The 14,422-nt window shown below is 56.1% G+C and overlaps 1 protein-coding gene across 1 annotated transcript in view; it reads left to right on the forward strand.

The window, feature by feature from the left end:
• The window catches only part of CNTN2 (contactin 2), a 45,658-nt gene that overhangs the window by 21,600 nt on the left and 9,636 nt on the right, over nucleotides 1–14,422 (forward strand). Inside the window, exons 3-17 of the mRNA XM_032467009.1 lie at nucleotides 12–61; nucleotides 4,604–4,748; nucleotides 4,833–5,008; nucleotides 5,170–5,265; nucleotides 5,684–5,893; nucleotides 6,164–6,263; nucleotides 6,742–6,917; nucleotides 7,323–7,459; nucleotides 7,957–8,086; nucleotides 9,519–9,669; nucleotides 9,795–9,922; nucleotides 10,239–10,414; nucleotides 10,925–11,045; nucleotides 11,578–11,736; nucleotides 12,213–12,362. Coding sequence (XP_032322900.1) covers nucleotides 12–61; nucleotides 4,604–4,748; nucleotides 4,833–5,008; nucleotides 5,170–5,265; nucleotides 5,684–5,893; nucleotides 6,164–6,263; nucleotides 6,742–6,917; nucleotides 7,323–7,459; nucleotides 7,957–8,086; nucleotides 9,519–9,669; nucleotides 9,795–9,922; nucleotides 10,239–10,414; nucleotides 10,925–11,045; nucleotides 11,578–11,736; nucleotides 12,213–12,362 — 2,105 coding nt within the window. The remainder of the gene's footprint in view (nucleotides 1–11; nucleotides 62–4,603; nucleotides 4,749–4,832; nucleotides 5,009–5,169; nucleotides 5,266–5,683; nucleotides 5,894–6,163; nucleotides 6,264–6,741; nucleotides 6,918–7,322; nucleotides 7,460–7,956; nucleotides 8,087–9,518; nucleotides 9,670–9,794; nucleotides 9,923–10,238; nucleotides 10,415–10,924; nucleotides 11,046–11,577; nucleotides 11,737–12,212; nucleotides 12,363–14,422) is intronic.

A 14,422-nucleotide genomic window follows, 5' to 3' on the forward strand; every position in this document is an offset into this window, starting at 1 on the left:
CCCGCCCGGAGGCAGTCACACTTGCTAATGCTGGTCGTTGTGGCCCTTGTCTCCACTCCAGGTAAGAAGGTTTGTCTGGGCTCTAAAGCCTCACAGGGCTGACTACGGCATTCTGTCATTGCTGTTATGTTATTGAGGGCTATGGAAACAATTGACTCTGCATTGGTCTAGCATTTCACTTTGAAGCCATTTCCTTGTAAAATTTTCCTGTTTGTGGATCTTACTTTCCCTTTGAGGTTAGGAGGAGAGGAAATGGGTCTTTGCCATAGTGTAGATTTTTTTCAAATAAAAAGCATGATCCAGAGAAGGTGAGTGGCTTGCTCTGGGTCACACAGCAAGACTGTGGCACAACCAGATCTCCACGCTATCAGCCCGGATTTGCAGACTCCTAAAGCCGCAAGATTAAATTTAAATTTATTGGGAGTGGGTATAGTTCAATGGTTGAATGTGTGCTTAGCATGCACAAGGTCCTGGGTTTAATCCCTAGTACCTCTAGTTCAGAAAAGAAGAGGAAAAAAATTAAAGTGATATTAATACTTATTAGGGGGCAGGGGGTAATAGCTCAGTGGTGAGCACGTTTAGCATGCACAAGGTCCTAGATTCAATCTCCAGTACCTCCATTAAAAAATGAATAAATAAAATGGATTATTTGGGGCTTAAAAAATAACATAAAATTAGTTTCTTAGTTGCACTGGCCTCATTTCAAGGGCTCATAGCACAGATTATAAAGTATTTCCATCATCACAGAAACTTCTGTTGGACAGCATGGCTGTGGAGTTCCCTGACCACACAACTCTGGGAGGGTTCCTCAGGGCAGCGCTGAGGCCTTGGCAGATGGACCAGTGTGGAACAGGATGTGGGAAGGGATGAGGCAGAGCAGGGGGTGGCCCAGGAAAAAGGCAAGAGGGACTCAAAGGTTCTCCTGCTAAGGGTGCTGCGAGGTGGGAGGAGGGAGGAGGAGGGCTGGCAGAAGGAAAAGGAGGACACGGAAAAGGGAGCAGTGCAGGCGGAGAGGCCCGGGCTGGCTGGGCTCTGGGAGAGCACTGGGGAGGAGGTGCCGGAGTCCCAGCCTGTCCCAGGGCTGGGGGGGCGTCCCTCGGAGGGGCCTGCTGGGACGACTGCTTGGCCTCTCGGCCCTGACCTCCAGCCCAGATCCATAGACTTTTCTTTTCTCCACGAGAGAAAGAATCCCCATGCTCCGCTGTCCTGGAGTCCTGGCCACCCCACTCCCCACCCCCCGCCAGGCTGCAACCAGCAGATTTTCAACTCTGTCTCACCAGGGAAGGACTCACTGGCACACTTTCAGTTATTCTCAGTAAGCCTTAACTGCCTCCCAGTCCTGCACCCAAATCAGTGAGGCTGCTGGGAAACAGGGCTGCCCCAGAGAGTGGGGAGACTCTCCCAGCACCCCCAGCCCCAGACCGCACTCCCTATGCCAGGGCCCCCCAGGCCCAGATGAGCTGTGGGATGGGGAGCCCAGACTGCATGGGACTGCATGGGACTGCATGGAACAGAAGACACCCGCCCCAGAGAGAGCGGAGGAGAGGCGCGTGGGTTCCTCTCCCCTCCCCACCCTCAGGGACAACAGTGCTGGGACCCCACCATCTGAGGCAAGCAGTACAGGCAGCCTCCAGGGTCCTTAGACCCAGAGAGGCAGGAAGGCCGAGAGAGACGAGACCTGGTCTGCCACCTCCAAGAGCTGCAGAGGCAGGAGTGGAACATCTCATCACTGTTCCCACCCCCTAGGAAGGGGCCTCAGTTCTTGGCTGTCTTTGCTCACCCACCCAGGGATGCGGCTTTGGACTCCTGCACCCCAGTGCAAGGAAAGGCAGCATGGATTCCCCTCCACGCTCTCATGTCCCCAGTCCCCTTCCTCTGTAAGGTCCTGATGCCTGTGTTTGGGGCCGCAGAGTTGCCAGGACAGGGTATCAGGAGAGAATCAGAGAGGATGTCAGACAAGGTCAGCACACAGTGGGCGGCTTTGCCTGGGAGTGGGTGTGTCTGTGTGTGTGTGTGTGTGTGTGTGTGTGTGTGTGTGTGTGTGTGTGTGTGAGTGCATGTGTAGGTGGATGTGTGTGTAGCCTCAGAGGGAGCTGTGGGGTGAGGGTGTGTCTGTGGATGTTTGAGAGGGTGGAGATATGAGTGAGTTACTGCATGGGGGGTGTGCTACGTTTGTGGGGGATGAAGAGTGTGGACAGAAGGCCTTACAGCGCAGTGCCATGGCTCTCCACCCCAGCTGCCCTTCAGAACGCCCACGAGGCCCTTTCAAAGTCTAGATTCCTGGGTCTCACTCCTAGAGATTCTGATTCAGTACCTCTGGGACGGAACAGTATCTCTGATGGTTCCGATGGGAAACGGAGGTCAAGAAACCCGAGCACCGTGGTTCAGGACCCCGGCTATGGGGGCGAGGCTGGCCAGAGTCCGGATGCCTACATCTGCTCCTTCTTGCTGAGTGATTTGGGGCAAGTTATTTCTAAGTGTCCGTTTTCACATTAGCCAAATGAGTAACGGCAGTACCTGTCTTCTCCAGAGGTTATGAGGAGGAAATACGGAGTGTGGTGTCTGATAAAGAGGAAGCACTTAATAAACAGCACCTATGTTAACTAGTATGCATGCAGGGGCATGTATAAATAAAGTGCACAGGGGCACCTGTAGCCGCATGTGCTCGGGAGTGGAGTGCGTCTATAAATGTGCGTATCTGGCTGCTGGAGTAGCTTAAAGCAGTATGCGTGATCTATGCGTGTGTGAATGCGTGTGTGTACAGGGAGGTGTGGAAAGTGTGCATATGTGGATATTGGGGTGAGGGTGTGTGTATGGCTGAGTGCAAGGGAGAAAGCTTTTTCAAGAAGAAAGCCTATCGTAAAGCATCACTCTGCCCCGGGCCCACTCAGCCACCCCCACCCCCACCCCCACCTCACCACCGTCCAGACAGAGTTACTGGAAGCTGCTATTATGCGAGGTTGTTCCCAGCAGCCTGGCTGCCTCCGCTACCCCTCCTTCCCCTCCCCTCCCAGCAGTCCCAGCTGGGGCAGGGTCCCTACCCTCCACCACCATCATTAACTTGGGATTAAGCTGGGCTCTCCAGCCGAGATGATGCTGCCCGCCGCCATCTCCGAGGCCTGGGGCGGCAGTGAGGGCGAGTGATGGGTGGTGGGGAGGGGCGTGGGGGATGCCATTTCAGGGAGTCCTGCCTCCTTCCTCATTCTGAGAGCTGCTTAACAGCTGCCCTCACTCCCAGGGGTCCAGGGCTGGGCCTCAGCTGTGGCATGGGGCCCATCCCTGCCCCTGGGAGAGGGCTGACAGCTGGATGCCCTGGGAGAGGAGGCACTAATTGGTTAATGGGGACCCCACCCCCCAACCCACCAAGGAGCGCCTGAAATCAGCTGCACTGAGGGGTAGGAGCCAATTAGGGGTGGCCGGGCTCCTGCCTGACACCACAAAGGCTGAGTATGCCCAGCCCCACCAGTCAGCAGACAGAGCCAGCTCTCCACCCCTGTGGACAGGCAGGTGCGAAGCACTGCCCTCTGGGCCTCAGGGCCCCCCGCCCCAGTGAGGCCGGACAGCGGTGCATGAGGAGCAAGGCCTCGGGAAGGAGCTAGGCATGAGAACTCCAACTGCACATGGGATCTCCATTCACTCAGCAAATTCAGGAGCCCAAGGTCTAGACCTGTGTGCACCACAGACCTGCCCTGTGGCTGTGGGCAAGCCGTTCTCTTTTCTGCGCCTCTCTGGAATTGTCACACTGGAATTTTATAAGAATGCCCCCAAAGCCACTTGCAGGCCGCCCACCCACCACTGAGCCTGCCTTCTTCCCCTGACCCTCAGCCCACCCCTCACTTGGGGCCAGCAGACAGTGGCTGAGCACACACATTATGCCAGGCTGAACCCTCCTACGGACCCTAGGAGGTGAGTTTGTCTTCTTTCCATTTCACAGGTGAAGAGGCTGAGGCTCAGAAGGGTTCTCTGACAGCTAATAAGAGGCCCAGAGCCACAGCATGTTGTCCTGGGACGCACTGCCCAACAGGGGCACTAGGCTTCAGTGCCCCACATCCTCTCCCCCACCTTTCTAGCCGGTGACTTCCATGCACCGCTCAAGTCCCATCTCACACCCTGCCGATCAGCTCCTCTGCGAGGCTTCCTGACTTCCACCCTGAGGGCCTCCTGCACTTGAACTTAAACTATTACGGCTCTCCCCTCCTTCTTTTGTCAGTTTTCTGTCTCCCTCCCTGGACTACAAGTTCCTTGAGGAGGAGAGAGTGTGTCTTACTCATTTTTGCTTTAGCTCAGTGCCAGGTATACAGCAGGTACTGAGCACTTGAGTGTAGGATGGGTGATTGACTGAACTAACTTGACTAGATGGGGTCTGCTCAACCTATTGAAATTCAAATTTTAATTAACTAAAATGAAATAAGGTGAAAAATCTGATTCCTCAGCCGTACTAGCCACATTTTGTGGGCACGATAGCTAGTGTACTGTATTGGACAGTGTGGAAAATGGAACCTTTCCAGCACTGCAGGAAGTTCTATTGGGCAGCACTGCACTGGAGGCCAGGCTCCAGCTGGCCCCTAGGCCCTGAGACCTCTGGGGTGTCCCCCATCTGCAGCTTGGAGCTCAGCCCAGGGATCCCCGGCCACCTTTGGGCCTGTCTTTGAAGACCAGCCCCTCAGCCTGCTATTCCCAGAGGAGTCCACAGAGGAGAAGGTGACACTGGCCTGCCGCGCCCGAGCCAGCCCTCCAGCCACCTATAGGTGAGACCCCTGCAGTGGGTGCTGGGAGGCCCTGGGCCGCCAGGCACTTTTTCCTCACGTCAGCCTCCTCCGCCCTCACTGCAGGTGGAAGATGAATGGCACGGAGATGAAGCTGGAGCCAGGTTCCCGTCACCAGCTGGTCGGGGGCAACCTGGTCATCATGAACCCTACCAAGGCCCAGGATGCTGGCGTCTACCAGTGCCTGGCCTCCAACCCAGTGGGCACCGTTGTCAGCAGGGAGGCTGTCCTCCGCTTCGGCTGTGAGACCCCCCGGGGTGCTGGGACACTTTGAGCGTGGGGAAGAGGGGCTGGAAAAAGTATCCAGAAAGGATGGGTGACAACTTCCCCAAGGGGGCTGAGCTGGGGAGGGGCCCCAGGCTTGGAGCACAGCGCCTGAGGGCCCGGTCTCCACCACCCCCAGTTCTGCAGGAATTCTCCAAGGAGGAGCGAGACCCAGTGAAAACCCACGAAGGTTGGGGGGTGATGCTGCCCTGTAACCCGCCTGCCCACTACCCAGGTGAGTCGGCCCCTAGGCCACAGTGAGACGGAGGGCATGGGAGGGGCTTCCAGCCGCCCAGCAGAAGAGGGATGGAATAAGGTGGTGAGTCACCCTGGGAAGCACGGACCCCTGGGGTCCCCAACTCTAAATGATTCTGTGTTTCCTTTATAGTCTGTCATCCTCTAGCTCCACGCCCTTCCCACCCCTCCCCCCACTCAGACTGGAAGGTCCGGAGGGCAGGGGCTGCTTCCCCAGCGGACAGCACTCCCTGACGGCAGGAATCAAGTCTTGTCTCCCCTCTTGGTCTCCCCTCAGCCTCAGTTCAGAGCATGGGGCTCACAGGACAGGGTCTAGGGATTCCCAGCAGCACACTGGGGTCCCTCCCAGAGTTGCTCCATTAGCCCAGCACCCCATTTCCTCAAACTCCCCACCCCAGGCTTGTCCTACCGCTGGCTCCTCAACGAGTTCCCCAACTTCATCCCGACGGACGGGCGTCACTTCGTGTCCCAGACCACAGGGAACCTGTACATCGCCCGGACCAACGCCTCGGACCTGGGCAACTACTCCTGCCTGGCCACCAGCCACATGGACTTCTCCACCAAGAGCGTCTTCAGCAAGTTTGCCCAGCTCAACCTGGCTGCGGAAGGTCAGGGGAGCGGGGGCGCTGAAGGGGTCTGCGGGCGTTGGGAAAGGGGTTTTTCCCTTGGAAGTTGTGGAGAGCAGCTCACAGGGCACAAGGTCGGGGCCTGGGCCCCCGGGGTCCTCCTGCTGCACGGCCTTGGACCCTTGCCCCAGGCCCCCCAGGGGAAAGGGAGGCAAGAAAGAGTGGGTCCTGAGTTGTGCTGAGACGGTAAGCAGAGGAGCGCTTGGCCTGGGTCATGTGCATCTGACGCGCAAACTCCCTCTCTCTCCCCAGACACCAGGCTCTTTGCGCCCAGCATCAAGGCCCGGTTCCCGGCAGAGACCTACGCGCTGGTGGGGCAGCAGGTCACCCTAGAATGCTTCGCCTTCGGGAAGTGAGTGGTGGAGGAGGGAGGGGGCAGGCCAGGGCCCAGCCTCTCAGAGCCCCTCAGGGGCCTGGGTGACCTCAAGGGGAGGGCAGGCAGGCCGAGCGCTCAGTCATCCGGGCGCCCTTGCGCCAGAGCACCAGACCCACAGTGGGTAGCGACCACCGCTCACTGGGCAGGGTGGGGACAGAGAGGGCAAGGAGGCTTCAGGGCACAGACCACACACAGCCTTAGCTGCACTATTGTTGCTGGGGAGAGGAGGGAGCAGGGGAGCCCACTTCTTGCCCCTTCCCTGCCTTTGCTCTGAGCCTGCCTTGGAGAGGCCCCTCCCTGCCTCCTTGCTTCTGTCCCTGTTTCTTCCCAGGCCCTCCTCCCGGTCACCATCTGCCCAGCATCTCGGGAAGGCCTGGGTTGGGTGCAAGGAGCTTCAGGTACGGGGAGTCTCCCAAGCTCAGCCCTCCTCCTCTGGCTTTGTGTCCCCTGCCAGCCCCGTCCCCAGGATCGAGTGGCGCAAAGTGGATGGCTCCCTGTCCCCGCAGTGGGCCACAGCCGAGCCCACCCTGCAGATCCCCAGCGTGGGCTTCGAGGACGAAGGCACCTACGAGTGTGAGGCGGAGAACTCCAAGGGCCGTGACACCGTCCAGGGCCGCATCATCGTGCAGGGTACAGAGCCGGGACACCCTCGCCCCGCCCCCCCTGGTCCTTGAGAAAGCAGATCCAAAAGTCAGGGAGGAGACTGGGCGGCCCCTTGCTTAAGCCTCCCTGCGCACGTCTGGCGCTGGGCATGGGAACAGAAGACGGCAGTGCTGTGGCCAGCTCAGAGCTCAGTAAGGGCTGCAGAAAGCACATGGAAAGCATTAGAAGGACTTAACTCGCTAAAACAGCTACTGGCACAGCCACAAAGTGCCAGCTTTCTTGAGCCTCTTCGCCCCACACTTCATCCCAGAGTGCTGTTGGCGCCCTCTGATGTCTGGCACAGGAACTGCAGCCCCGCTAGTTCCGACGAGTTAATTAGCTGGAGGCTCCTCCAAGCTCATCTCCAGCCTCTCTCTCTCTTGCTCCCCACAGCTCAGCCTGAGTGGCTCAAGGTGATCTCAGACATGGAGGCTGACATAGGTTCCAACCTGCATTGGGGCTGCGCAGCCGCTGGCAAGCCTCGGCCCACAGTGCGCTGGCTGCGGAACGGGGAGCCTCTGGCCTCCCAGGTAGGAGACCTGGGACTTCCTCCCACACACCCAGCACACCATCCTCTGCTCACCTGCTTCCCTTGCCCTCCTAGACCCCCTTCCCCCACCCCCCCACACCACTGGCATATCCTCTGGGCCTATTAGGATGCTATAGGATGGTTCTAGGTGCTTCTCGCCATCCCGGGGTAACATGGCTTCAGGCTGGTCAACTGGATAGAGTCCTGACTGAGGATGCAGGGACCTCGGTCCAGGCGCAACTCAGCCACAAAAACACTATGTGGTCCTGAGTGGATCACTCACCCCTCTGGCTTCAGTGCGCTGATGTGCAGGGAGGCCTGGGGAATCTCCGAGTCCCGGGATTCCAGGCTGCCCTGAGCTAGAACTGGGCACATGAGCCCCATCCTGGAGGGAACGGCAGCCCAGCCTCCACTGCACGCGCCCCGTCAGCCCCCCACCCTGGTCCTCCTGTGGTCCTGATCCCCCTGCCCCGCCCTGGGTCGGGCTCTTCTGCACAGTCCCGGATAGACGTGCTGGCCGGGGACCTGCGGTTGTCCAAGCTGAGCCTGGAGGACTCGGGCATGTACCAGTGTGTGGCGGAGAACAAGCATGGCACCATCTATGCCAGTGCCGAGCTGGCCGTGCAAGGTAAAGGGCCCAGGGCGGCAGAGGATGGCCCTGGGGACACAAAGGTGGTGGCCTTAGGAGTTCTGAGTTGCAGCTTCTCTAAACACACACACTTACCTGCCAGTTATTCTTAGTCTTCCGACAGCTTCTGAGTAGAACTCAGGGATTTAAGACAGGAGATGAGACACTAGACAGAGAACCCCTAGAGGACGGGGTCTCTGGTTGTCCCGTGTCTGAAATGAATGAAGTGACTGTTTACTATGGCAAAAAAAAAAAAAAAAAAAAAGGAGGGGGCAAAAGTCACTGGAAGCCAAATCAGTTAGATTTGGGTTTAACGCAGCCCCTTTGGCTATGTGACCTTTAGCAGGTTACTACTCTCTTTGTGACTCAGTTTCTTGATTAATAAAATGTGGGCAGTGATCAGCACACAGTTGCAGTGAGGATGAAAGGAGATGGTAGAACTAAAGCACAGAGGACCTGCCTGTCACGTAACAGGTGCCCAATAATGTCAGCGGGTGCCAGCATCCGTAGCTGTGTGACTTGCGCTTGTAAAACCTATTTTTCTCATCTGTAAAATGGACACAATGATACCTTCTTCATCAAGCTGTAGTTAGGCTTAACTAAGACTCATTCATTCATTCGTTCAACCAATATTCCTTCAACACCTCTTCAGAAGTGAACATGAAAGATAAGGTCTCTGCCTTCAACTGTCTTACAATCCAGTGGGGAGAAGCAAATAAACACAAAATCAAATAATTAAATAAGATAATGCCACACAGCCATAAAAAATACAGTGTAAAAAAAATCCAGCAGAGCGGTGGGGGTAATGTGGGCCAGTCAGATGGAATGGTCAGGGAAGACCTCTCTGAGGAATTCACGTTTGGGATGTGTGCTGAGTGTTAAGAAGAGGCCGGTCATGTGGAGATCTGGGGGATTTCCAAGTAACATGTTCAGTAGGTGCAAAGGTCCTGAGGCAGGAAACAAAACTTGGTATCTTCATAGGATAAAAAAAATGGCCCAAGTAATTGGAGCACAATGAGTGAAAGAGAGTGGAGCAAGATGTGATCAGGGTGGGGATGGGTGGGGGAGCTCTGCTGTGAGCCCTTGGGAGGTGTTGGACTTCTTTCTGAGTGTCTGATTTGCATTTGTAAAAAGATATTCCTGCCTGCTGCCAGGTGGAGAAGTGACTGTAGAAAGAAAGTGCAAAAACAGGAAGACTAATTAGGGGGATTTTCAACAGTCCAGGAGAGATTCGGTGGCTTGGACCAGCACAGTGGCAGTGAGGATGATGGGAGAGGGCTGGATTCTGTATGTATTTTGGAAGTGGTGCTGCCAGGAGTCACTCATGGATTGGCCATGAGTGCTTAGCATGTAGGCAGGTGACGTCTCAGTCAGGGGCAACAGGTACTGTTTTGATTCCCTGGGTGACTAGGCTGCTCCCCCTTCCTTCCAGCACTCGCCCCCGACTTTAGGCTGAATCCTGTAAGGCGTCTGATCCCTGCAGCCCGAGGGGGTGAGATCGCCATCCCCTGTCAGCCCCGGGCAGCTCCCAAGGCCATGGTGCTCTGGAGCAAAGGCACCGAGATCTTGGTCAACAGCAGCAGGTACAAGCCCCACCCCACCCAACCCGAGCAATTCCTGCTCCCCTCCTTCTCCCGGGAGGCAAGTCCCCTTCCCGTGACTACAGTGTGCCCCTGCGTTGGCCAGATCTGCTTTGTCTTTGCTGCAGAGTGACTGTAACTCCAGATGGCACCCTGATCATAAGAAACATCAGTCGGTCAGATGAAGGCAAATACACCTGCTTTGCTGAGAATTTCATGGGCAAAGCCAACAGCACTGGCATCCTGTCTGTGCGAGGTAAGTGCTGTGGTTTGGTTGAGGTTGGTGGCTTAGCCGCCGTGGTGCCATTCCTCCTCACCAGCGGGCTCTTGTGTTCCCACGTTCCTCCTAGTTTGGTTTGGAGGTGACCCCAGGATTTGGTTTCACTTGGAACCACCCCCTCTCCGCCATCCAGAATCTGCTTCTGCCTCCCTCCCACACACTTGTGGGGCTGCTGGCCACCCTGCTTGTTCTCTTTCCTGGGGCTCAAGACAAACCCTCTCACCCTGCCCTGCTGCCCCTGCCTGGGCCTATTTCCTCCCCCTCTACTAAGAGGTCTTGTTTGTCTTGGCAGATGCAACCAAGATCACCCTAGCCCCCTCGAGTGCCGACATTAACTTGGGAGATAACCTGACCCTGCAGTGCCACGCCTCCCACGACCCCACCATGGACCTTACCTTCATCTGGACCCTGGATGGCTTCCCCATCGACTTCGACAAGCCTGGGGGCCACTACCGAAGGGCCAATGTGGTAAGGCCTGAGGCCAGAGAACCCAGGGCTCCTCCCTCCTTCTGGGGACACAGGGGACCCAAGATGTCCTTAACCATCACCACCCCAAAGCCTTTCCCCATTCCCCTAGGAATGCCATGCATGGCAAGCTCCTCCCTGGGTTCATAACCACCCTCCCTTAGACGGGAAGCTCCCTGGATTCCACGTGAACCTATGCATCTAGGGGAGGGTTAGGGACAAACCCGGAATCCCAGGCCCCCAGCAGGACTCTCTCCCTTACTGTTCTTGTTATCCTGCCCCCCAGTGCAGAGATTTATCAGCTTGAACCGTTGTTGACTGTCTTGGGTGAAAAACTGTTGTTTAATTCCCAGTGGTACCAAATAGAGAGTAGCTGATTCCTCCCACTGAACAGAGAGGAGCAGCCAGACCCAGAGAGGCCCATGGAGGGACTCTGAGCCCTGCCTCCTGCCTCACCATGCTAGCCAGGGCTGCTGCCCCTGACCTGTCCCCTTTCCTGTCTCCCGTTTGTAGAAGGAGACGGTTGGGGATCTGACCATCCTGAACGCCCAGCTGCGCCACGGCGGGAAGTACACGTGCATGGCCCAGACGGTGGTGGACAGCGCATCCAAGGAGGCCACAGTCCTGGTCCGAGGTGATGGGGTTTCCCAACCCCAGCCACACCCCGACTCCCTCAGGCCAGCTGGGCTATTCTGACCTTCGCTCCCTTACTCCCTCCTCTCCCTGAAAGCTGTCTGCTTTCAGGGCTTCTGACAAGTCTGTTGAGCTGAACTCATCCCATGGTTCTTCCCAGGTCCTAAAGGAATAGAACATTCTTCCTCCAAAGTCAAAATTGTAAAAACCCACTCCTAAATACATCCCAAGACTGGAGAAATTTGCTGAGGCCATAAGTTCTCAAAGCCTCGTGCTGGGAAATCTATGTACTTCTCTGTGTGAGGGGCTCTGTGACCCCTCCAGCCTTGGACACATCCCCCCACCTCACAACCCCCTCCCGCCAATGGGCCCACTCACTTCCAACGTGCCTTGCCCTCCCACCCGGTGTGTGTTTGCCGCGCCCTCTGCTGCTCCCTCTTGGTACTGCACCAGTCCAAGCCATCCTGAAGGAGGTTGGCTCAAATTTGAAGCTGCCCAGTTCTGACCTACTGTGCTCTGTCCTCTTGGTGCAGGTCCGCCAGGTCCCCCAGGAGGCGTGGTGGTGAGAGACATCAGTGACACCACTGTCCAGCTCAGCTGGAGCCGTGGCTTTGACAACCACAGCCCTATCGCCAAGTACACCCTGCAAGCTCGCACGCTACCTGCAGGGAAGTGGAAGCAGGTTCGAACCAGTAAGTGCGAGGCCCCCCTCCCAGGTCAGGACTGCTTAGGATTGTGTGTGTGCTGGAGGTGGGGGGTCAGGGGTCGGAGGCCATGGCTGAGCCTGGGGCTTCAAAGAACAAGTGTGGCCTCTGCCTGCAGGGAGCTCCCAGGCCACTGGGGAAGATGGTTGCATGGCCAGCAGGAGAGTGGGGGAGAGTTGGAGGAGGAGACACTCAGTCTGCGCCCTTAAAGCATTGGCAGGACTGTTACTGGGGTGGTGAAAACATTTGTGGGGGTGTGGGGTGCACACAGTATCTTAAAAGGCTCCAAGGCTGGGGAGTGTACCAATTTTCCAATCATTTCTGAAAAAGGTAGTGAACACTTAGTATACAGCAGGCACCACCATGAGGGCTGGGTATAAAAAAATTAATTCAGACCCAGTCCCTGTCCTTTCTATCCAGGCCAATAAATGAATGCCAAACACTGACTCCCTGGTGCCTTGCAGATCCTGCCAACATTGAGGGCAATGCCGAGACCGCCCAGGTACTGGGCCTCACCCCCTGGATGGACTATGAGTTCCGGGTCTTAGCCAGCAACATCCTGGGCACTGGGGAGCCCAGTGGCCCCTCCAGCAAAATCCGGACCAAGGAAGCAGGTCAGAGCCATGCGTGACAGGTAACATTAGGCACAGACCCCAAGCCTCCTTAAAGGGAGCTCCAGCTGAGCAATAATACATGGAGTTCCCACCCTGCTCAGCAGGCTTCCGACACCAGTGAAACAGCTGAGAAAGTGACGCAAGGCCGGGCCAGGCCGCTGCACAGCACAGCAGCACTGTGCCCTGGGCCACAGCCTGTCAGGGCTGGAGGAACCATCCAGTCCAAACTCCTCATTTAAAACATAGGCCAGCCTTACAACTGCATGTGAACCTACAGTGATCTCATAGTAAAAAGTTTAATTTTTTAAAAAATGGTAAAACCAAAGTTTGGAGAAGGGTGAGGTCACACTGGCAGAGCCTGGACTTGGCACACTGGCACCCAGGACCATGGGGTGATGGGCAGATATCCTCCCCGGAAGTGCATGAGCTGCAGGAATCAGGTGGTGAGGAAGGGGTGTGTGTTGTGCAGGGCCCTAGGTAAGCAGCCGGCGTCTCCAAGTCTTTCTTTAAACGGTTTCTTTGGGAGCAGAAAGACTGGATTATCTGCCCATAGCCTTTCCTGAAAGGCAGGTAGGTGTCAGAACTTGAGTGGGGAAGGAAGGGAAGAGGCAAGGGTGAAGGCGCAGAATGAGAGCTGTGGGATCCTGAGACCAGGAGCGAGGAATGAGGATCCTGCCTCCTCTGCCCTGCCCTCCCAGGCCTGCCCCACTGGATGTGTAAGGAGGGTCTGCCTTCTTGTGTCCCTTAAACATGGTTTCCTGTGTGCCCCAGGCTGACTCTCCAGGCTCTTTCTGGAATCATTCAACATTTTTAACTGGTATCTCTCCCAAGTAAAGAATTCCAAAAGGAGTACTTTCCTTTTCTTTCTTTCTTTTCTTTTCTTTTCTTTCTTAATAGAGGTTCTGGGGATTGAACCCAGGACCTAGTGCATGCTAAGCATGCGCTCTACCATGGTTGTAGAGCGCATGCTTAGCATGCACTAGGTCCTGGGTTCAATCCCCAGAACCTCTATAAGAAAGAAAGAAAAGAAAAGAAGAAAGAAAGAAAGAAAAGGAAAGTACTCCTTTTGGAATTCTTTACTTGGGAGAGATACCAGTTAAAAATGTTGAATGATTCCAGAAAGAGCCTGGAGAGTCAGCCTGGGGCACACAGGAAACCATGTTTAAGGGACACAAGAAGGCAGACCCTCCTTACACATCCAGTGGGGCAGGCTGGGAGGGCAGGGCAGAGGAGGCAGGATCCTCATTCCTCGCTCCTGGTCTCAGGATCCCACAGCTCTCATTCTGCGCCTTCACCCTTGCCTCTTCCCTTCCTTCCCCACTCAAGTTCTGACACCTACCTGCCTTTCAGGAAAGGCTATGGGCAGATAATCCAGTCTTTCTGCTCCCAAAGAAACCGTTTAAAGAAAGACTTGGAGACGCTGGCTGCTTACCTAGGGCCCTGCACAACACACACCCCTTCCTCACCACCTGATTCCTGCAGCTCATGCACTTCCGGGGAGGATATCTGCCCATCACCCCATGGTCCTGGGTGCCAGTGTGCCAAGTCCAGGCTCTGCCAGTGTGACCTCACCCTTCTCCAAACTTTGGTTTTACCATTTTTAAAAAATTAAACTTTTTACTATGAGATCACTGTAGGTTCACATGCAGTTGTAAGGCTGGCCTATGTTTTAAATGAGGAGTTTGGACTGGATGGTTCCTCCAGCCCTGACAGGCTGTGGCCCAGGGCACAGTGTGCTGTGCTGTGCAGCGGCCTGGCCCGGCCTTGCGTCACTTTCTCAGCTGTTTCACTGGTGTCGGAAGCCTGCTGAGCAGGGTGGGAACTCCATGTATTATTGCTCAGCTGGAGCTCCCTTTAAGGAGGCTTGGGGTCTGTGCCTAATGTTACCTGTCACGCATGGCTCTGACCTGCTTCCTTGGTCCGGATTTTGCTGGAGGGGCCACTGGGCTCCCCAGTGCCCAGGATGTTGCTGGCTAAGACCCGGAACTCATAGTCCATCCAGGGGGTGAGGCCCAGTACCTGGGCGGTCTCGGCATTGCCCTCAATGTTGGCAGGATCTG

The sequence above is a fragment of the Camelus ferus genome, chromosome 23 (assembly GCF_009834535.1).
Source record: "Camelus ferus isolate YT-003-E chromosome 23, BCGSAC_Cfer_1.0, whole genome shotgun sequence".
In the NCBI taxonomy this organism is placed as follows: Eukaryota; Metazoa; Chordata; class Mammalia; order Artiodactyla; family Camelidae; genus Camelus; species Camelus ferus.